At 35.5% G+C, this 22,933-nt stretch overlaps 1 protein-coding gene across 4 annotated transcripts in view; it reads right to left on the reverse strand.

Annotated features, from left to right (window-relative positions):
- Nucleotides 1-11,292: 11,292 nt before the first annotated feature.
- Nucleotides 11,293-22,933, reverse strand: part of LOC592492 (inactive phospholipase C-like protein 2) — a 42,818-nt gene continuing 31,177 nt past the window's right edge. For 2 of the 4 annotated variants that reach the window (XM_030992978.1, XM_030992980.1), the window contains 12 exons: nucleotides 22,458-22,565; nucleotides 21,718-21,842; nucleotides 20,817-20,901; nucleotides 20,394-20,540; nucleotides 19,900-19,997; nucleotides 18,527-18,550; nucleotides 16,280-16,381; nucleotides 15,500-15,754; nucleotides 14,177-14,266; nucleotides 13,110-13,166; nucleotides 12,501-12,596; nucleotides 11,293-11,599 (listed from right to left, as the gene is read on the reverse strand). In XM_030992978.1, coding sequence (XP_030848838.1) covers nucleotides 11,525-11,599; nucleotides 12,501-12,596; nucleotides 13,110-13,166; nucleotides 14,177-14,266; nucleotides 15,500-15,754; nucleotides 16,280-16,381; nucleotides 18,527-18,550; nucleotides 19,900-19,997; nucleotides 20,394-20,540; nucleotides 20,817-20,901; nucleotides 21,718-21,842; nucleotides 22,458-22,565 — 1,262 coding nt within the window. In that variant the 3' untranslated portion in view covers nucleotides 11,293-11,524. The remainder of the gene's footprint in view (nucleotides 11,600-12,500; nucleotides 12,597-13,109; nucleotides 13,167-14,176; nucleotides 14,267-15,499; nucleotides 15,755-16,279; nucleotides 16,382-18,526; nucleotides 18,551-19,899; nucleotides 19,998-20,393; nucleotides 20,541-20,816; nucleotides 20,902-21,717; nucleotides 21,843-22,457; nucleotides 22,566-22,933) is intronic. The other 2 variants (XM_030992979.1, XM_030992981.1) reach the window with 1 other exon arrangement.

Here is a 22,933-nt window from a genome sequence, read left to right on the forward strand (position 1 = left end):
TCAGATATAGTATGCTGGATACTATTCTACATGAATAAAAATGAAGAAAATGATAGAATTATGAAACCTCAAGGTCAGAAGGCATGGAGAGTTGTCCATAAATGGTGTCATCAAATTAAATATTGCCCTCTGTTGGCATGCTATTTCAAAAAATTAATTAACTTGTTCCTGGCCTGATTTTGTTCAAATTTCCATTGGTTTTATTAAAATCTTTTAAACTTTACAATAAAAGTAACTTAGTATGGACTTTTTGGTTCCTTTTGAGTTCAACAGGTATCCAATAATGTTTATGGAAAAGAAATTGAAAAAAAGAAAGTAAGATATGTAAATAAGAAACTAAACAAGACAAGATTGATATCTTCTGCATTTTTATTTTGAATTCATTTTTGTCAGTCTTAACATGACATAATAATCATCTATTACCACATTACACACGTCCCATAAAGGAGCATTAAATGATATTGTACTGCATATAAATCTCATTATAAATACATCTACCCTTCTGCACCATCACTTAGTCTGGTTTCCAGACTCAATGATTTTATCTCCCTGCTCAGTGAACATTATATCTGGGCTAAAACACTCAACGTCTCTCACACGACTTTACAAAGTGTAAGAGGTTTGTATATATACATGTCCATGCACAATGGACTTCAGATTATTTCCAGAGAATGGAGAAATAATTCATGGTGACTGGGAGCCAGCCTAGATACTATATATATAGTACACACCTCGGGAGTGGTTTATAAACCACACACTACCTTGCTTCATTCATAATATAAAAAGGTTCTACATTGCATCATGTACAACTACAATTCTGTATATATACACCCACATGATATAAACTGTCTATGGTAGGTCTGTAAACACTGCATTAAGTTGATGGTTGGTTTCAGCTAGAAAGAGAGAGTGAGAGAGAGAACATGAAAGAGGAAAGAGCAGAGAAAATGATTAATAAGGGAAACAGAAAGGGACGGAAAGAGAGAAAATAGAAAGGAGCAAGAGAGAGAGAACATGAACGAGAAGAGAAGAAAAAGAGAGAGAGAGAGAGAGAGAGAGAGAGAGATCAGGAGAGGGAGAGAAAAAAAAATGAAAATAAAGAAAGGAGCAAAAAAGAGAGAGAGAGACCAAAAATCTGAGGAGAAAAAAAATGGTAGCTGAGAAATAAAGAAAGGAGCAAGAAAGAGAGAGAGAGAGAGAGAGAGAGATAGAGAGAGAGAGACCAAAAATCTGAGGAGAAAAAAGATGGTAGCTGAGAGGAATCAAGAGGCAGGTTAGGGTAATAAGAAAGCTAACTACAAAAAGAAAAAAAAAATATATATATATAATCTCTAACTGTTCAGTGTTAATCCAAATCAGACAATCTGATCTGAATCCTCAAGATGAAGAAAAGTGCATCAATCAAGATGATCTGAAAGAAATTGCTTCAACTCCAAAGAAATGATAAGTAACATTGAAACTGAAGATATGAAGTCACTATAAAACAACCGTCATATTATCCATATCTCAGTTCATTTCTTCACAAGTAAACTCATTTATTTTGATTGGTTTAATCTTACAAGAAACAAAAATCATGCTAAAAACAGGCAAACTATAGTGTACTAGTATAAATGGCAAGTGTTACTAACTAAATACAAACAATATATTTTTAAGGTGTCAAAACGCATGTTTTTCCAACCCTCTAGTTGCATATCATATTACAAGACCAAGTTACATAAATCCCATCAACACATTGTGATCCAATCATTTCTCAGCAAAATTTATCTGGACATCATTTTCGGTGCAGAGAGGTACTAGAAATAAAGCGTTCATGACTGGATCATACAAGCTATACCTGGTGATGTCACTTCATATTTAAAGAGGAAATGCAAAAAAAAATTGACCGCCTACCCGGTGTTTCATTAATTCTAAGACCATTTTTCAACAAAAGATGACCCCTTTCCGCCTAAAAGAAGACACAAAATTGTCTGTACATATGACCCTACTTTTGGCATAGCAAGTTCAAATTTACAAAAAATACCTTTTTTCACAGAATTCACCATGCCATCTGAGTTACAGATTCCTCTTTGAAATATATGATCCTTTTTCATAAAATGTCCTGCTCTTTTAAAAATGACATACCGGTACTGGATATCTTGTTTTTAAAACGTCAGAAAATCACCCCTTCTTTTGGCAACATTTATAACTACAGTCAAACCTGTCTATTAAGGCCATCACAGGGAAACACTAAAAGTTGGCACAGTAGACAGGTGGCCTTTCTACACAGGTTCTACAACACACATCTCTTCCTAGAGGGAGATCACATAGGTGAACACTGTAGAGAGGTGGTCACTAAGACAGGTTTGACCGTATGAAGCGTATACACACAAAGTCAACATAAAATGACACCACCAGGAACCTACATGTACATCAGACCCTACACACACACACACTATATACTTATCATCAACCAAGGCCCTGTTTCATAAAACGTATCATCAATAAGGAATGCTTAATTTCTGTGACAAGTTTGCCATCAACCAATCAAATGCCATGATTTCAGTAGCTTATAACAGATATTGTAACTTGTTATTGATAACAAGTTTTGTGAAACAGGGCCCAGAGAACTAGCTCATAGAATGGACATTTCAATAGCAAACCTGATTGACTATAATTGTGAACAAACATGTATGAACACTATTTTAAAAAATCTAGAAAGAGTACTGCTTTTAATGCATTCATTATTCAATTTTTCTATTCTAAAGATCTGTACATCGTCTTGTAATCCATGAGGTTAACTTTTGTACCAGACATAATATTACCCTGATAACTTACCCACATAAACAATGACATATTCCCGACATAAATAACCCATTATTGTCCATCAAACAATGGTAAAGTCATTACACAAGAAGTGATACATTAATTGATCGCATATACATATAAGGTGACATTATACAACAGACTGGTTTAATAATAATCTTTTAAAGTCCACTTCAAATTTCATTAAGTTAACCCCAAAACGGAAATTCTTTTTGCCCAATTGATCGTGAGCCCAGCAGCCACTGAGCAGCACCAGATCGACGTTTGCTCTATTCCTTATTGTTGAACGCCAAGCAAGGTAGCAAGTAGGTTTACTAACATATTCAAATTGAAGGATGTTTCTTTCCTGTGGACCTAGTGGAGATTGTGCACACAATGTGTGCGGGCAAGCACTGAATCCAATGACTGGGGTAATAGTATATTTGTAAAGCGCTTAGAGACATTTGTGATAAGCGCTATATAAAAACTAAATATTATTATTATTATTATTATTCCATTAACCTGTTAGTAATGAATGACTTATGATTCTTGGAATCCGGTCTGCATATATTACTTGTTGCTATGTAGGGCAACCATTGTTTAAACAGTATGCATAAAATTTGCATACAATTTGAATATGTTAGTAGACTGGTCGATTCATTAACTACATGTAGGCCAAAGGCCATGTAACTTGTGAAATATTTGATAAAGTCAGAGTTACCGTATGACAAATTAGTGAAGAATTAAACACCTGTAGTATGTGTTTGCAGTGTAAAATTATAAAAAAACAAAACAAAGGTAAGTATTGCATACATTTGGCAGCAAATTATTGTAGAAAATAAAAACCTATACAGCAAAGCAGCACATACATTGTATACCAAATATTAACAGTACTGTGATTAAAGAAACATACAAGCACAATGATAGCATGATTAAGTTAACCATGGATTATAGTTGGATATACGTACGTGTAGCACTACATGTATATGTACCTAAATAAGGGTAGCAATTTCCCTTATAAAAATGATTCCGCAGACTTTAGCCCAGTTATATTATTATTTAATCCACCAAGTAAAATAATCAAACATCTTGTACAAAAGGATGCTGGCTTTTTGAATGAGCACAGGCATAATGCTTAAAGGGATAGTTGAGTTCTGTTGCAGAGGGCGCTACACAATTTTTTTTTTTTTTGTGAAATAATGAAAAATTGAGTGTCAAATTTGAAAGAACAAACAATTTAAATGACAAAATCATCTTTGAAATATCCATAAATATAACGATTTCTAATATCTGTGTCCCACCACAAATACTCGATAATTTGAAAATGCCGTTGAAAAAAAGAAATAGCGCCTTTTACATTGTCTTTCAGCCAATGCAGATGTTGCCTTTTTTGTGTTGGTTATATTAAGCCGAACCAGCCGGCCAATATATTGTTTAATTGATTAATCAATTAACAGTCACCATATTTTTTTGAAAGTGGAGCTGAATTGGTATGCTCGTATTGGCTCAATTTCACACATTTTGGGGTCTAAAATTACCTTCATAGCAATTTTAGATCCTCAAAGGGCACTAGAAATGTCATAGATAAGAATAACAGCAATAACCATGCACTTTGAAGGCATTTGCGATCTGAAAACAGAACTCAGCTGTCCTTTTAAGAGTGAACCAAACATAAACAAAGCTTCTTGCTCTGTATTCTACACCCCTATCTGTAGATAAGTGACAGTTTTAGGAGAGAAATGAACATATTAAAATTAGAATTTCACGTTCGACAAATTATTCAACGCTGAACTTGGCTAGAGTATCTTCAATAAGATCAACTTTCAAACCAAGGTCCCTGCTTTTGTATTGCGGAAGAAAACAATAGCTTGCCTTGTTCTCCTGTCATTATCAAAATTATGTGTTAGGCAAAATAAATGCCTGGTCACATCTACGCTCTCAACCAATAATTTGATTAGGATCCACATCATCATCTTATAATACTTGATATCCTATAGAAACAGAGCTGCCAACCTTGTGCGACCAAAAAAAGGAATCATGATGGCAAAAAAAAGGAATTTCAAGTAAAAAAAAAGGAATTCATAAAAACGAAACTTACAACCACGCGTGACACACTTCCAATGCAGAAATGTTCATTCATCATCCTGTTTTTTCCATACAAGCAGGAATTTTTTTTGGTGGTTAATTATTTTGGTATTATCGACATTTCATTCTTTTTGAGAATATTTTTCTTTTCAAGTATGTTTTAAATTTAGTTTTCTATTGAATTTGTGATCGAATCACCATTTTAGGGCAGTTGTTTAACGTGCGGTATGTAAACAAAAAAGAGTATTTTATGAAGAAAAAACGTAATACCGTAATTGGGAGGAAAAAATGAAGTAATTCCGGCAAAAAACGAAATGGTTGGCTGTAGAAACATGCCGTATGTAAACGGGGTAGTCATGCACAGGTACAGTGAAACCTGTATATAAAGACCACTCTTGGGACACCAGACAAGTGGTCTGTATGAGTACATGTTTCAATGAAGTTTTCGCAGGAAACAGAAAAAGTGGTCTTTATGGACAGGTGGTTGTTCTCTACAGGTGATCGCTAAAGAAGGTTTGGCTATACTTATACTGCATGCTTCCTCTGTATGCCACGGGGAATGGAACTTGAGTGATGCCAGATAGGTGAGAAGAATAAATGAATTGGTCACATGTTCCTTCTTCAAACTCTGTTGTGTAACAAGCCATGAAGCTAGCTAAGGTTGACATGACAGCACACCAGGGAATAATTTTCAGCAAAAAAATTGCATAGCAAAACTGCTATACAAAATAATTTTTGCATAGCAGTTGGATAAATTTGTATCGCAATTTTTTTCTCACATAGCAAAGCGCACATTTTCAGCCCACTACAATAAGATGAATGTACATGTAAACATGGTGGGTGTACTCACATTTCTAGTCCTCAAATGGATATGGCCACTTGCTGCAGTGACAGTAAACAAACAACTCCAAGGTACGATCATGAATTTTCCAGGTACTTCTTTAACCTCTTTTTCTACTTGGTTGGATATTTAACCAGTGAGTAAAACGACCAATCTGATCTCTTCACATGTGAATGATGTGAGTCATAATGAATGTATGTTAAACAGTCTGTAGACCTCTATATGTATTATGTACGCTAGAGAAAATCATTATTTTTCTTAGGTTGATTCTGGGCCCCAGAAGCAACCCACGTTTGTTTTGTTTTTTGTCGTTACTTGTTAATAGTTTTTTTCCTCTGTAAATGAGTCTTTTTTCCTTACTCATTTTGAGGAAGTTTGTAAATATGTTAACACATCACATTTTTGTACAGGTGATGCTTGTCCATGCGGAAAGGATGGCTTTTAACATCTCCGTCAATTATGTGTATGTCTTTTTTTCCCTTTTTGTGCTATTGCTAAATCCAGTTACTTTCTTTATAACCACAGATCTATGTGCAGATTTTAGTCAAGGTTATGATGCCTCAGGTTAATGCTACTCAATTGAGCCACACTCAGTCTGATGATAATATTGTTGCAGAGTTGAATATGAATGCAACACATTTTGAATATATGTTGAATGACGAGGTTGAAGCTACAGTGCACGACTCAAAATATTTTACTGAAAAACAATTTTCTGAACATTTAGAAAACTGTCCTGCCAATGAAACGTCCTTTTTGCACTTTAATGTGCGTAGCATGAATGCAAATTTTGACAGGCTTTCCTTGTTTTTGGACACTTTTCAGGATAAGTACCCAATAATTGGAATCACTGAAACTTGGTTTTCTAGTCATCCAACTGCCATGTACGATCTTCCTAGGTATCAACTAATCACTAATGATCGACAAAGCAGATCCGGTGGTGGTGTAGCAATGTATATTCCCATTTCATTTGAGTGTCATACAAAAATAGAATTGTACATTATGAATGATTCACTAGAATCTCTATTTGTTGAAATTATAATTCCTGGAGAAAAAAACTTGTTAGTGGGAGTAGTCTATAGGCCACCAAATGGTGATGTGAATGAATTTATTGAAGAATTGTCTAACACTCTTTCAAGCCCATTATCCAGAAATAAAAAAATAATTATTATGGGTGATTTTAATATAAATTTATTAAGTTATGATCACGATAACTCTGTTAATAATTTTGTTGATACTTTAAGTACATTTTCTTTGATTCCTCTGATTAATAAGCCAACTAGAGTAGCAGATAACTCACAAACCTTAATTGACAATATTTTCACCAATTTGCACCCTATTCCCACTGCTGGTATAATAGTGGCCGATATATCGGATCATTTCCCTATATTTGCTAGAACATCTTTAGCATTAAGGAGTTCTTGTACTGAATCCTGTGATAAGTTAACACGGAAATTCACTCAGGGAAATATAACAAAATTTAAGAGAGAATTGGAAACTGTTGAATGGAACGAAGTTTTATGTGAAACAGAAGTTGATAAGTCTTTTGATAAATTCATGGATATAATGGTGTTATCTTATGACAGATGCTTTCCCTTGGTGCAAAGAAGTAAGCAAGAATATAAAAGAGTACCTCGTATGCCATGGGTCACTAAGTCTTTACTCAGGTCAATAAATAAAAAGAATCGTTTGTTTTGTAGATACAAAGCAAAGCAGACTGGTGTAGCCAAGCTTAAGTATACTAACTATAGAAATATATTGACTTCTGCTCTGCGCCAAGCAAAGAAAGACTATTATCAATTTCAATTCCAGTCTACGTGTAATAATGTTAAAGGTACATGGAAAGTTATTCGAAATGTCTTGAAAACCAATCCTAAACTACAGAGTATTACAAAACTCACCTGGAAGGATGGTCTTATTGAAGACAAGAAACTTATGTGTGAAGCATTTAATGAATATTTTTCTAACATTGGTGCTACTCTGTCTAGCTCCATACCTGATATACAGGAAACCTATGGAAATTATTTAACCAGTCCAAATGAAAAGTCTTTATTTTTTGTTCCTGTAGTGAATTCTGAGGTTATAGATGTTGTAAGTGGCTTGAAAAGGAAGAAGAGCCCTGGATACGATGGTATAACTAATGATTTGATAAAAGAAGTAATTTCATTTGTAGTCGTACCTCTCACTCACATTTATAACTTGTCTTTAATGCATGGAATTGTTCCTAAAAAAATGAAAATAGCTAAAGTTGTGCCTATATATAAAAAAGGGAACCCTGTAGAAACTGGTAATTATAGACCAATTTCTCTACTTACTGTATTCTCCAAGATTTTGGAAAAGCTTGTATATATTAGATTGATAAAGTTTTTGAAGTCGTGTCAAGTTTTCTCAAATTCTCAGTTTGGTTTTCGCGAGAAACACACAACTTCTCATGCTGTTTTATGTCTTTTAGACAAAATATCTTCGGCACTTGATAAACACCTCCATACGGTTGGTATATTTTTGGATTATTCCAAAGCTTTTGATACGGTGAACCATAATATTTTGTTGCACAAGCTCTCTTATTATGGGGTAAGAGGACCTGCACTCGAATGGTTTAGAAGTTATCTTAGTAACAGACAGCAATTTGTGCAGCTCGGCGAAATTTGTTCAGATATGTTACCTGTCACGTGTGGAGTACCTCAAGGTTCCCTTTTGGGTCCCCTGCTTTTTATTTTATATGTAAATGATTTTCCAAAATCCTCAGAGACGTTTTCTTTTTTGCTATTTGCAGACGATACAAGTGTATTCTGTTCTCATAGAAACTTAAATACTCTTTTAGAAACTGTAAATAGAGAGCTTTGTGTTTTGACTAAATGGATTCATGCAAATAAACTGTCACTAAACTTATTAAAAACTAAACATATGTTATTCAGTAATAGTGAAACAGTAATGCCTGGTAACGTAGTCTTTGATCAGGTAAATATTGAAAAGGTCTCATTTATTAAATTTTTAGGTCTCCACATTGATGATAAATTGACTTGGAAGATGCATACTACTCATTTAAGTAAAGTGCTCTCTAGAAATGTTGGTATGATCAACAAATTGAAGTTTGTATTCCCAAAAAGTACTTAGCATGTTGTACTGTTCCTTAATTTTGCCATACTTAAATTATGGTGTGCTAGCCTGGGGTGCCTCAGCCAAATCCTACTTAAATAAAATTCTGCTCATTCAAAAGAGAGCAGTGAGAATTATTTCGGCAGCTGATTGGCGTGCTCACACTGACAAGCTATTTTACGAAAATAAAATGCTGAAGGTAAAAGATATATATTTTCTATATCTGGGATATCTTATGTATCAGTTGGAGAAGGGTGAAGCTCCCATGTCAATAGCATCTATTTTTGTAAAGAATAACCAAGTACACAAATACTCTACTAGGCAGGCTGCCTTATACCATGTATCATCAGCTAGAACTCAGCTTAGGATTAATACACTTGCACATACTGGACCAAAGTATTGGAACTCTTTAGACTGTTCTATTAGACTGTCTGTAAGCTCTTCTGTCTTCAAACGTAAGCTGAAATTTCATCTACTGTACACCTACAGTGAATAGATCTGATTTTTATTAGTATTCAATATAGGTAACTGGAATAGCATTGTCCCCCCCCCCCCCCCCCCCCCCCCCCCCCCCCCCCCCCCGTGTTGTACATTATCCTCCTTCCCCTATTTCTTTACTTTTCCATTATCTTTATTCTGTTTTTTTTTTTAGTCTACCATATTTTGTAAATTAGTGGTAGATCTGATATTTATTTATAGTCTGTATAGGTAACTAGATTAGTATTAGTCCCCCTCCCCCTGTAATATAACCTACTTCTTTAAAACAATGTTGTTTCTGTAAAGGTGATCTGTGTTTTAACAAGCTGTGCTTTTTTAACAGACCACCTCTTTTTCCACATTTGTTAAAGTCTTTATAACTGTTTCATTGTTAATGTTTTTATGCTAGTTTACGATGAACTTGTTACTACTGTTACTGAATGAAATGTTTTTTTTATGCAAGTGGAAAGAAATAAACAAATCTTGAATCTTGAATCTTGAATCATCGCGCACATGCGATGCATGTAATTAGATCCCACGTGCATTGTCATTGCATTGTGCAATGATCGCGCGAACCATGCCTCAAAACAACAATCGCGGTCAGAAGGTGATCGTAGCATGCCATGTGCTTGCGCGACAATGGGTGTATGTGTATAAGCTTCACGGTTAGAGAGTGACTGCAGTATACTTCACGCACAGTAGACGCTGTAAATGCAAACATACAAGTGCGAGTGAGTAGCCAATTTCGCGATCGCCGGCCCTGTATTCTGATTTACAGGGCCGGCGATCGCGAAACGGGCTACTCACTCGCACTTGTACTGAGGTGTGATGAGCTAGCCTAGTAATTCAGATTATTCAGATCGCGAAACGGGCTTCTCACTCGCACTTGTACTTGTACAGAGGTGTGATGAGCCCACCCTTAAACATGTATGTTTGCATTTGCATCGCAGCAATTGCGATTCATAAAAAAAGATGTGTAGCAAATGGCTGAAAATGCGTCGCAAATTGCGATGCGATACCGGGAAAATTATTCCCTGCACACGTATATGGTTTGCATAGTTACTAGGGTGCTGAACATGGCAAGAGAGACAGAGTCACTTTTGGCAAAATCTTTAAAAAAAAGTATTGCACAAACAAACAAAAACACTAATGATGCATAAACTAAGAATGATAACAAGATCTACAAACTAAAAATATAAAAAAATTGAGCGTTTTAAGATAAAAGAGTGAGATTGAGTGAAAGTGTTCACTATCATCACTTATATAACCAATATTCCATACAATATCCAAATTTTGATGATTACTGTATCATTCATTATTAGATTCAGAGGGTGTATTCTGAAATGATGCTATCTTTCACGTTACGAAAATATGCTAACGCATTGACTACAGATTTCTCATATACCCCATGGGTTTAATACAGAAACCACTGGGTTGCAGCAGTTGTTTTGGATTCTGTGAGTTTTTTTGTTCTACATTTACCAGAACTCAAGCTTATCTTTAAGTGAGGATTTCTTCTAATTTTGATTTGTTATGATAATTATGTGTTTCATTGATTTACCAACATACATGTTAAAGATAACATCATTTTCAGACTACCACTCCATGAATACTGTTTTTAATTGTGGTTTTTGTATTAAGCTAGTAGACATATAGCTAGAGTAGTACCAATACACAATATATTAAGTTAGACCGTACACCCATTTTCTTATGTATGCCTGAACCAAGACTATATGTAGCAAGCCTGTTTGATTACAAGCGGTGGTAACACAGAAGACAATATTCAATAAACGATGAGGACTAGGAGATATACCAGCAATCCCCGAACAATTTCAATATACACCAGTATTGACCACTTGAAATAACATAAGAGAAATTGAAAACCCGAACCATATAAAGGGTCTTTGTGAGAAATTTCCCATTCATGATTGAAGATACACTGAGCAACTATAGTTGACCTTTCTGTGAGGTCATAGTCACTTCAATTAACACATTGATTCAAACAGCTTCATTACCAATATCAGTTCAGAGGTCAAAGGTCATAGAGAGTAGAGGTCCCTTCCTGTGGACTACCATGGCTCCAAGTAGCTTTACAGCTGATGCAAGGTCAAAGGTCACGACAAGAGGACAGCCTGCGGATAACCATGGCTACCACCAGCATCTTGATTCAGATTAGTTCGAGGGTCAAAGTTTGTATAGTTTTCTTTACAACAGATGTAAACACTGCCCTCTATCAGGAATAAAGGATCATCTACTTTCATCTTCGTCTTCTTGGATATCGCCCTCATGTGCCTGCTTTAGTGACGTTGCTGTCTCATACACCTGCAAAGACATGGGACAAAAATAAATAATGAAATATTGAAATATACATACACCAAACTTAAAGAGAAGGTTGAGTTTTGGGAAGAGGTGAAAAATAATTTGTGAGCGTTATCATTGTATTATTCAAGTGTTGAAGTACATCAGATTAAAAAATGTTCCCTGAAAAGCATGGGTCCTCAAATGCCTTCATATTCTAAATATGACAAATAACAGCTTAAAAATGAGGACTGATTTTTACTTACCGGGTAACATTACAAAAAAATATGGTCAATGGTAAAATCTTATCCTAAAAAAGTGAACACTAAACATGTGATTTCTTGAAAAATTCCCCATGATAAAAAGCATAAGGGTTTGTTCTACTACTAAGTGTATCTAAACCAAGAGAGTTTGCTTCTTTATTAATTCCATTCAACAATAACAACATTGGGCATCAACATTAAACTTTATCAAAGTACATTACAGAGAAATAATTTTATATTGGTAAATGTAAGTAATGCTCTTCCTCATCAAAGGGCAATCCAACCCTTGTAAGAAGTTAATTTAAATGAAAGCAGAGTAGTTTGCAATCAACTTTGGATTTCCCTTCAACATATTTGGTTGTTCTTATAATTGAACTCAATTCAGTTTAAGTTTATCACCAAATCTGGTTTTAAAAAAAAAGAAAAAAAGAATCAAGATGTGTATAATATATAACAAAGATTTGAATGAAGCTGTAAAACTAACTGAGAAAAAAGAAGCAGGCGGCCTCAGAAAAGAAAGCGGGCAGAGACGCTAAACATGAACTTTTTTTTTAATGGCCTTTATTATAATTTTAAAAATGGAGGAAAATTACAAAATAAACTCTAAAAAAGGTGGTTTAAAAATACATAAATAGCATTATAAATACACTACAATCCAATACCTGTTTCATCCACTCCTGGCATTCATCCTTAGCACTCATGATGATCTCTTTCTGACCTTTCAAAACCCGGATGTTCCAAGAAAAGTTCTCTGTTGACTGTATGAAAAAACAAGACATCTTTACAACTCGGGAGCATATGCATATACATGTATCATACCTGCCAACCTTTCTTAGCAAAGATTAAAAATCTTTCAAAGCAAAATTAGGAGTACAGAATTTTTTTGTAGACTTTTTATGAAGATGTTTTTGCAAGAAAAAGGCATTAATCTCAGTCTGTTACTGTACTCTCTGCACTGTTGCAGCACAATGGCTTTGTAAAATTACCCACTTCTGGCCTTGATAAGCTCTATAACAACCGTTTGACATTAGAGTAATCTTGCACTGGAAACAGTTATATAATCTTGAAGCCTTTGGTATATCTCTTCCATGATAAAGATACTATGGCACAGGGGGGGGGGGGGGGGGGGGGTTATTTGTGTGCCATATAAAGTGGTGAAATTGCTCTGTAGAAAGACAACAAAATACCGAGGGCAGAATTTTGGCTTGTCTAGATTCACTTTTGACTAAGAATTGAGCATCCAATGTGACATGTATCGATGTGATACTTACTCTTGTTAGCTTACGTCCCTTGATGCCTTCTTTACTAAGGAGCTCAGTCAAATTGTCCTGCCAGAATTAATAAGAGGAAGATTAATTGGTTTATCGCCATTTGGTCTACAACTAGTTCATCTTCTACCAAAATAGTCTAGGGTCTATTCCCATATGGTCTAACCCCAGCCCGTTTAATACTATCCACATGGTCTAACAATCATGTTGGCTACTTATCATTTGGTCTAATGAGCATTCAGGCTAGTAGTCATTTGGTCTAATTTCCAGTCCTTCTAATACTCAGACTGTCTGATGCCCATTTCGTCTACTATCCATATGGTTTAATAATCATTTAATCATATATAATATTATTCAGCATCAAATGTTAATTAGCCCTTATGGATGGTTGATGAAATGGGCATTAGAAAAACTGGGAATTAGACTAAATGTTTATTAGACTTCATGAACAATAGATTAATAGACTAGTAGATGAGCTGGTTGTGGCCCAAACAGCAATTCACCAATTGAAGAGGAGGAGGGTAGACAGACATGATGAGATGTATAAAGGGGGGATGATACGGAGAAGGATATATAAACAAGAGGGAGTGAGGTTAAAGAAAAATACACTGTTTTCATAATGTAATCAAATGAGCCGGTTCATGGTAGCAGTCTGAGCATGAGCAGATAAAGGTCATTGCAGAATAAATTTTGAAATACACGGAGACGAAATACTGGAAACGTACTCATGAAAGTTATGTGATCATTATTCATTCATGCACATTCACTTCACTCCATGATACACAGGTGGAAGTATTCTTTGAAAAAGGGGAAACGAAGGCTATTTATGTAGCACCTCCATCGCTGAAGGAGTGATTATTTCAAAACGTACAAAGTGGGACCTCTTCATGTTTTGAAGATCTGTGGATATTCGGGGTCATTGCAGAGATGTGCTAACCATGAACTGGTCTATGAAGTGCACATATCTTTGTTTAATAAGTGCCATGTTACAGATTATCTCATTCACCTGTTATGAATTATTGTACCTACATGTACTTCGATAGTCAAAATGGGAAATAATGAAAACTTACATGATATTGCATGCCTGCTGTATGTGCCTCATCTAGTCTGACTGAGATCCCTTCTGCTTGCTCCGTCAGCTTCTTGCATTCTTCTACAAGCTGTAAAAGGTAAATCAATAAATACATTCTATAGTCATGCTCGGTAACCTGGGGGTCACGACCTCTGTGATCATGATTGGGTGTTTGGAGGGGGAAGAGAACAAGATCTGGGCCCGTTGCATAAAACCTACCATTGATGGTAACTCTGCCATCAATGGTAATTACCATGAAAACCTTGATTTTTATTGGCTGTTCAGCCCTTTTACCATGGTAGTTGCCATTGATGACAAAGTTACAATCAATGATAAGATTTATGCAACAGGGTCCTAGGCGCTGTTTCATAAAAGTTAATATCAAATGCTAAATTTCTATGACAAATTAGCCCTCAGCCAATCAAATTATATGATTTCAGTAGCTTATAAAATATATTGTAACTTGTTATTGATAACAAGTTTTATGAAACAGGACCCAGGTAGTAACTGAGAAGTGCTGTGGTATAGTGGTTCATTCATTGACTCTCAATCCAAAGTTTGAGGTTTGGAATTCCAGCCTGGCACTACTGTCCATTGGCAAGACATGAATCCACATATGCCATCCTCTACCCAGGTGTTAAATGGGTACCCAGTAGGAAGGGAATGTTGTTGTACATGTAGTTTGTTCAACGTTTTGAGCAACTGTGATATATGGCACCTGGCTGGAATACTCCCCAAGGAGTGGAGAATGTGTATACATATTTGTGTGGGAAATCTTGAATCTAATATACCAGTATAGTGCTCAGAGACATTGTAGATGAACTAAAGTGCTGTCTAAAGGCAGAATATTACCATTACTATTATTAACAGCATTTAGCAAATAGAAAACTATTATGAAGCTTTGTATTTTAGACGTTTTTCAGTATGGTTCACAGTAAGACGGACACTATGAAGAATTTTTTGATACTAAAATGACAGGAGATTCATGTCCATACATGTAATACACTGTTGAGCATCAACCCAGTGAAATGACATAAATAAATTTTCGACTAATCTTATCACATATACAGGAAATAAGGACTGGAAAGAAAAGAAAAAATGGAGGAAGAGTGAGGCGGAGACAGAGAAATAGAGACTGAGAGAGAGAAAGAGAGAGAGGGAGAGAGAGAGAGGAGGAGGAGAGAGGGAGGGTGGGGATGAGAGAGAAATGAGAAAGACAGAGAGAGGGCGGGGGGGGGGGGGGGAAGAGTGAGAGAAAGAAAGAAAGAAAGAGAGATGAGGGCATGCAAAGAGATAGAAAGCTACAAAGAGGTATACATACTGCAGTGTATGCTGTTATTGCTTTCCTGAGTACATTAGGTGTATTTCCTTCTAGCCTGAGCACCGTTGAATCTCCTTCCATCTCAACCATCAATGAGACTGGTTCAGTCGTCTTTGCTAAACGATTGAACAATGATCTGACACACTGCTTGAGGTTAGCCATCGATGCCAGACCACATGACTCCTTGAAGCCTATCATAGCACACTGAATGTTCTCTCGTAAATCTATCGCTTCACGAAGCGGCTGGAAAGCAGTCTGGGAAATTTTTTAAAAAGTGGAAAAAGTGAACAAAAAGGTGGACTAAAACAAGCATCATTCGTTCACGCTCTGTATTCATAGTCCTCTCTCCTTCCATTCTAGCTGTAGAGTCTGAAATTCTCCAAACCAATTTAATTCCCATGAAACTATATTAAATCGTTATGAAGAGTATTCACCTATCTAGATTGATCCCAATAACTTGTTCGATTCTAATGGAACAGGACTGAACCTATATCGACTGTATACACCACATCAGTTTGATCCAGATGAAACTGGAATCAGCCAAAATCTACTGTATTCACCTAACCCATTTGATCCTAAAGGAACCAGATTGTACCCATATCGACTGCACTCAGCAAAACCTCAAGATGAAACTGGATTGAAACTATATCTTCTGTATTTACCAAACCAGTTTTCACTAAATGAAATAATGTATTCTCCAACCAGTTAAATCCAGATGAAACTGGACTGAATCTCAATCTATTGTATTTGACAAACCAGTTTGATCCAGACCAAACCTACCTTGAATGCATCATCCACAGCCTTGACTCCAATGGGTTTCATCCTGGTATACTCTCGGGATTTCTTGGATTTCTTGACAGACATTCCTCTCTTTGTCGGTTTCTATAAATAATAAAAAAATAATTACAAATGAAAACAAAAATAATAAAGGAATCATTCTCATTCTACAATCATATCCATTAAAGGACATTAAAGGTAGACCTTTGTACACTTTTCTAGATCACTATCTCGATCATTTATCAATATCAATTGTTTTCTAGTCACAAAAACATTTTAGGTAATACTATTGTAACCTGTCTATTGTTGATGCAAATTGGTGAACGTTGAACATCTGCAAGTATAACAGATTGCTAAGTGCGACCCACAAAGTGTTTCAAGATACAATACACAATGAAGACAGTTTGCTTGTAGTACCACCCTTTTACGTCGGTTAAGGTAGCTTAGTAATACATGATAAGAACTGCTTGGAGGTTTAATTTATATCATGGTTTACAACAATAAACAAAGAGGAGATAATTCCAGAAACTTAAAATATCAAAAATGCATCTTACTGCATGTACATACACAGAAAACAGTGCAATTTGAGTTAAAACTATCCTTGGGCTGTAATAAAAAAAAAATTACAAAAATTACAAAAAAAACCAGGGTTCTCATACTCACTTTGTTTGGTTTTATTTTCTGTATCAAAACATATTTACGTACAAATGAACATATAGAAGAAAAAAAAGAAGAAAAACAAAAAGTGTATGGTCGCATAGCTCTATTCAGAGCCACTGGCAATCAGATATGCTCTCGCCACGTGTGTAATGTCTACATATTGATACATTGTAATTACACATGATACCCTTAAGATATGAAATAGATTTAAACAAAAGAAAAACTATATGAAAACCCAAATAAACAAAAACTAAATGTGAATATCCTCCTGGAAAATAGGGTTAAAGCCTTGATAAAAAACAACCCTACTGTATTTTAACGAAATTTTAATACCTGGTATACAATGTACATGATAAATGAAATGAATACAAAAATAATGAGTAAATTGCTTCACAGCATAACATTAATGATTGAACTACAGTATGATTCAAAAGTTAGTATTATTCAATCAAATTTTAAAAATACTGTTTACCATAACCACATGATTTGTAATTGAAAATTATAGGATACTGATGCCCTTTAATAGAGAGCAATGCCCGCCGATAAATTTCAATCTTTGGACTCGCTAAAAGCTAGTTAATTTAGTTTATAAAACGGGTTCAAGAATGTAGGCAATATAATTGGTAAATGACACCACGTGTCTGTTTATCTTTCTTTCCTACCACACCAACCATGCAAAATAGTTCCCATCAAAACGTGATAATGCACGGCTGAGATGCCTGTATGCGTACAGAATGTAGCTTCAAATGGCAAGGATATTGATGCACTCACTGAGACACGCACTACACTGTTTGGCTGCACTTATGCACTGTGATGTCATCTTTACAGAGTGGGCCCCATGACCCTGTGATTCTTGGTATTTTTCTTATTTTTCGACTTATATTCATATTGTACACACGTATTCATATTGTACACACGTTTTATAAATTAACAAAAAGGATTTTTGAAGCTTGTGCATTAGTGTTATGCACTGCACTAGGTTAATACATAATCAGCCGGATAATGAACTTGACAGGTCTTGTTCATTATCTGATTGTGAATTAACCTGCAGGTAGTGCATATTCATTAATGCACTCGCAGACATGAATTATTTATATTCTGAAACAGAAATATTAGGATGTATCCCAAAAATTATTCCAATGAAAACGTTTAATGCAAAACTTAACAATGAAACCATGTATCAACATTTAAAATAAAATTGAAAATCATATTTGGGTAAGTGTTGAGAAACTAAAAGTTAATGAATTGAAGATGCAATGACAAGAAACCGTTGCTTTTAATGATCCCCTACTGTTACAAAACATTAAGAGGATTACTACAAATCATCGCATCATCGCGTTGAGTCAGGTGGTCACGTTACACGACCTCTGCGTAACGAAACCGAATGATCATATTCAGATGCAGATTTAGGACGTGACCTTTCATAGATTTTCTGTAGGGTCTTCACAAAGTGGTTAATTTCACAAACACTACCCCCAACATTTTGTGAACAACTGGGTATGCTTTCACAGAACGTTGAAGTAAGCCCATTAAGATGAACCTTGATGAAATCATAAAATGACTCAAAATAATGACAGCTTTAGATCTCACCTTCCATTCCCAAGGGCAAAGCCACTAAAAATAGTAACAATAGTTGACCATCAAAGCAACATGAGCTACTAACGTATAAAATCTACTCATCAAACAAATCTATAAAAGTTTAAGAAAAATACAGTCAACCTTGCACAAGTAGACATTCCATGTTTGCAATAACCTCTTAAGTTGATGATAATAAAAAGTCCCAATTTTTCTTCATAGAAGGAAAGAAATTTGAGTTGCAATCAATTGCAAATCCCCCAAACCAAGCGTAAGTCTTGCGATTAATTGCAAGTTTGCAATTGATCACAACTCAAATTTCTTGCAACGCCCAATTAGTAAGAGAGAGAGGGGGGAAGGTAAAAATGAGATCTATTTAACTTCATTTAATTGTTAAAACGTTAATCCTAACAAAATCCTAGGAAATTTAGGAGACTAGTGGGGCATTGGAAGAAAGTTGAGTTGCAATCAATCGCAACTTTCTTGCAACGCCCCATTAGTGTTTTAGTCCTCTGTATTAGACTATTATTAACATTTTTAAAGTTGAATAATAGCCAGAGACAATAAAATTCTTGGAACGTTTCCAAAGAAAAGGCACTGCATTCACATCGCAAAAGTTGAACAAGTTTGCAATGTGTCATCAACCAGTGTCAAAGCACGTCAAGGTCGACTCATGCAAGGTTGACTGTACCTAAGTGAATGTTCATTCTGACAATTAAAGCCACATTAATGTTATCAACAAAAAATGTTTCAACAATCTATCTATAAATTGAACAATAATTGTCTTTCTTACCAATCTCATAATCTACTACTACTGCTTCTACTTCTACTACTACTACTACTACTACTACTACTACTACTACTACTACTACTAATACTACTACTACTACTTCTAAAACTACTATTAGTACAACAACTACTACTACTAGATATGATATTCCATATACCATTCATGGGTGTACATACTTGTGTCCAGTCTCAAAGTGTATTTTACGTCATGATTCTTTTCAATAGTAGTAGTAGTAGTAGAAGTAGAAATAGGAGTAGTGGTAGTAGTTGTAATGCTAATATTTTTTAATGGATATTTTGTTGAGCACAAATCTATTCTGCCACAGGAACCCCATCTAATTTGGATCAAATGTCAAACTTAAAATCTTTTATAATATAAAAGATCAAAGGTCATTGGTCCTTGAGGTCAAAGGTCATTTTATAAATGTATACTAGTGGTCTAGTATCAAAGAACACATTGTCATCACCATCTTCAAATTATGTTAAAAATATGAGCAATTAATGTAATTAATGTAATAACATTATCAAGTAATGGAACAATAAGAGGTCAATATGAGGTCATAGGTCAATACTGAAAGAGGTCAAAGGTAAAGACTTACCCCTCCTCCCCTCTTGTTAGTAACTGCTACGTGTACAAAGAGAGATGCTGGCTTCAGGGGTTCCCCGGTGTTAGACAGCAATGTGATGTGACGATACCCTAAAGGAGAAAATCATTCATGGAACGAAAGATGATCATCAACTTTGGATCACTTGTACACATGAACACATGTACACATGTACAACTCACTCCTAAATCCTAATTAAATCATTGGTCAAACTTGACAAATTAACCTTATATCAACAATTTTCCAGTATTTTGATTACACAGGACTAAAAATGGTACATTGACCAATAAACTTGCCTGGTTTTATGCATTCAAATCGTATAGTGTATTGACCAATAAACTAGCCTAGTTAGAGGCATTCAAATGATATGGTGTATTAACCAATGAACTAGCCTAGTTAGATGTATTCAAATGATATGGTGTATTAACCAATGAACTAGCCTAGTTAGATGTATTCAAGTGGTATTATGTATTGACCAATGAACTCACCTGGTTGCAAGCATTCAAACGGTATGGTGTATTGACCAATGAACTCGTCACCAATGAAGTCATCGTCTAGGACCACAAAGCGGACCAGGGCTAACTCTGGAAGATTGACAGAGAACTCAAAGCTCTCATCAAAGATTGGGTTGTAACCTGAAAAGAAATATTTTAAAAGATTAACTCATCACAAACATTGATTTATTAACCCACAGCAGGGCAGTGTCTCATTGTATTATCTTTTGATCCAGAATGCTAGGAATAACACATTATAAATGAGCAGACAAAGCAAAAGCACCACAGATTTTTAGTCTACTTTCAATACAGTACATTGCGCCATTGTTGAATAACAGCGATGGAATTATAACTTATCATTATTAAAAGTCTCTACATAAGCAGGGAAGTGTAAAATATAGAATATTGTATATTTACCATTATGAGGTACTGTCTTCGTCCTTTCTTCTTTGCAGTCTGCTGGGATACCAAAGATCTCCACTGAGATGTAGGGATCTATCACCTACAGAACAAATAAAATACAATTTTGACTGAAAACAGACATGTTTGAAGTAAGTCTATATTATCAACTTTTAAATCCATGGAATACCTGATTTTGCAATGTTACCATCATGATGGTAGTTACTATTAATAGTAAGTTTTATGCAACAGGTCCCAGATCAGGGTCCCGTTTTATAAAAAGTTCATATCAATAACTTATTTGTGATTGATATTAATCACAACTATGTACATGAGAGATAGGAGACATGGGAGACTGCAAACTTGCAATTGATTGGAGGACTTGCGATTGATGTAGATCAATTGCAACTCTTTATCAGACAGGACTCTGGAAACAGATATTTGTTGACAGCTGATCACACCATCAGTCCTATTGAGGAGAGTCCCAATGATCCAATGAATCAAATTGGTTCAGTGCTGATTAGATTACTTTATCTTTCACCACAACCTCTGCATGGCCAGTCATGTGATCAAACTACTCTACACACCTAGGGGGTGTTTCACAAAGATCCTAAGTTGGACTTAACAACTATGCAAAGCCGTTAGCATCCTTGAAAATATTTAGTAACAGTTTTTTTTAAAGGCATAAAATGTTTATTCAAATCATTCATACTTTCTATTATCATGGGAGATATCATGTTCTTGATATGGAATTTATGAAAAGTTTAAAATGCTTGAATTCTTGCTTTTGAATATATTTAATTATAAGGCAACAAATGGCTCTCCATAACATTTAAGTCCAACTTAGGGTTAAGTTTGACTTAGAATCTTTGTGAAACACCCCCCTACTCAGGCAATCATTAGTTTGTATTAAACTCACCTCTCCTTTTGATCCTGATCCTCTGGGTTTAGGGAACTGTTGACCGCTGATGATCTTAATGTGTAGGATCTGGGGTGATACTCCAGGAATCACATCAAATGAGTTGGGTCTAAAATATGCGATCTCTGGAAAACACATATGATAATATTTGTAAGTTAGAGTCAATAGTTATTGATGGGCCTTGATTATCATCATGGAACCTTCTAGGAAACATGCACTTCAAGCAACTAGGCAATGACTTTATGTCAACCGTAACCACATCTTGTTCTCCTCCTCCTCCTTCCTTTTTCTTCTTTTTCCTCTTCTTGTTCTTCTTTTCCCTCTTCTGCTTGTTCATTTTTTTCCTTTTTTTGTTCTTCCTTCTTCTTCTCCTTCTTCCTCTTTTTAAACCTAAACTTCTCCTCCTCCTCCTCCTCCTCCTCCTTCTCCTCCTTCTCCTTCTCCTCCTCCTCCTTCTCCTCCTTCTCCTCCTTCTCCTTCTTCTTCTTCTTCTTCTTCTTCTTCTTCTTCTTCTTCTTCTTCTTCTTCTCCTCCTCCTCCTCCTCCTCCTCCTCCTCCTCCTCCTCCTCCTCCTCCTCCTCCTCCTCCTCCTCCTCCTCCTCCTCCTCCTCCTCCTCCTCCTCCTCCTCCTCCTCCTTTCTCTGTTTAAAATTATTCTCCTACTCTTTCTTCTTCCAATCATTCTTGTTTTTTCTTAATCTATGCCCTTTTCCCTCTCTCCTGTTTTCATTACTCCATACCTTCTCTCATGATGGCAGGTTTCAAGACGTATCCACAGCTCCCATTCATCAGGAACTTCCCATCATAGAGATCAATCATTAATCCCGGAGTCTGGTAATTCAGAGCCACTAAAAACAAAACAAACACAGTACAATCAAACCTGCTTTAAGCAACCACCTGCTTATGAAGACCACTTTTCTTGTCTCCCTTGAGCAGTCTTTATTCTCTTATAGTGGAATATATTATAATGGAGGTTGATTAAAGAATTCTAGGACAACTACCCCCTTGTCATTTAGATATGTCACATTATGTATTTGTATTCAGCCTTGGGCCCTTTTAGAGTTCTGGACTCGTCTTTTTCGTGACACTATATTTCACTATTAAAGATACCTAAATAGTGTTGTCATGTACATGTAAGTAATCAAGACCAGATATTGGGTAGTTTTGTGATGCATAATCAGTCTGTCAGTTGGTAAATATTGTCATGTACCAATCT

Source organism: Strongylocentrotus purpuratus, unplaced genomic scaffold, assembly GCF_000002235.5.
Source record: "Strongylocentrotus purpuratus isolate Spur 01 unplaced genomic scaffold, Spur_5.0 spur5_scaffold_20, whole genome shotgun sequence".
Taxonomy (NCBI): domain Eukaryota; kingdom Metazoa; phylum Echinodermata; class Echinoidea; order Camarodonta; family Strongylocentrotidae; genus Strongylocentrotus; species Strongylocentrotus purpuratus.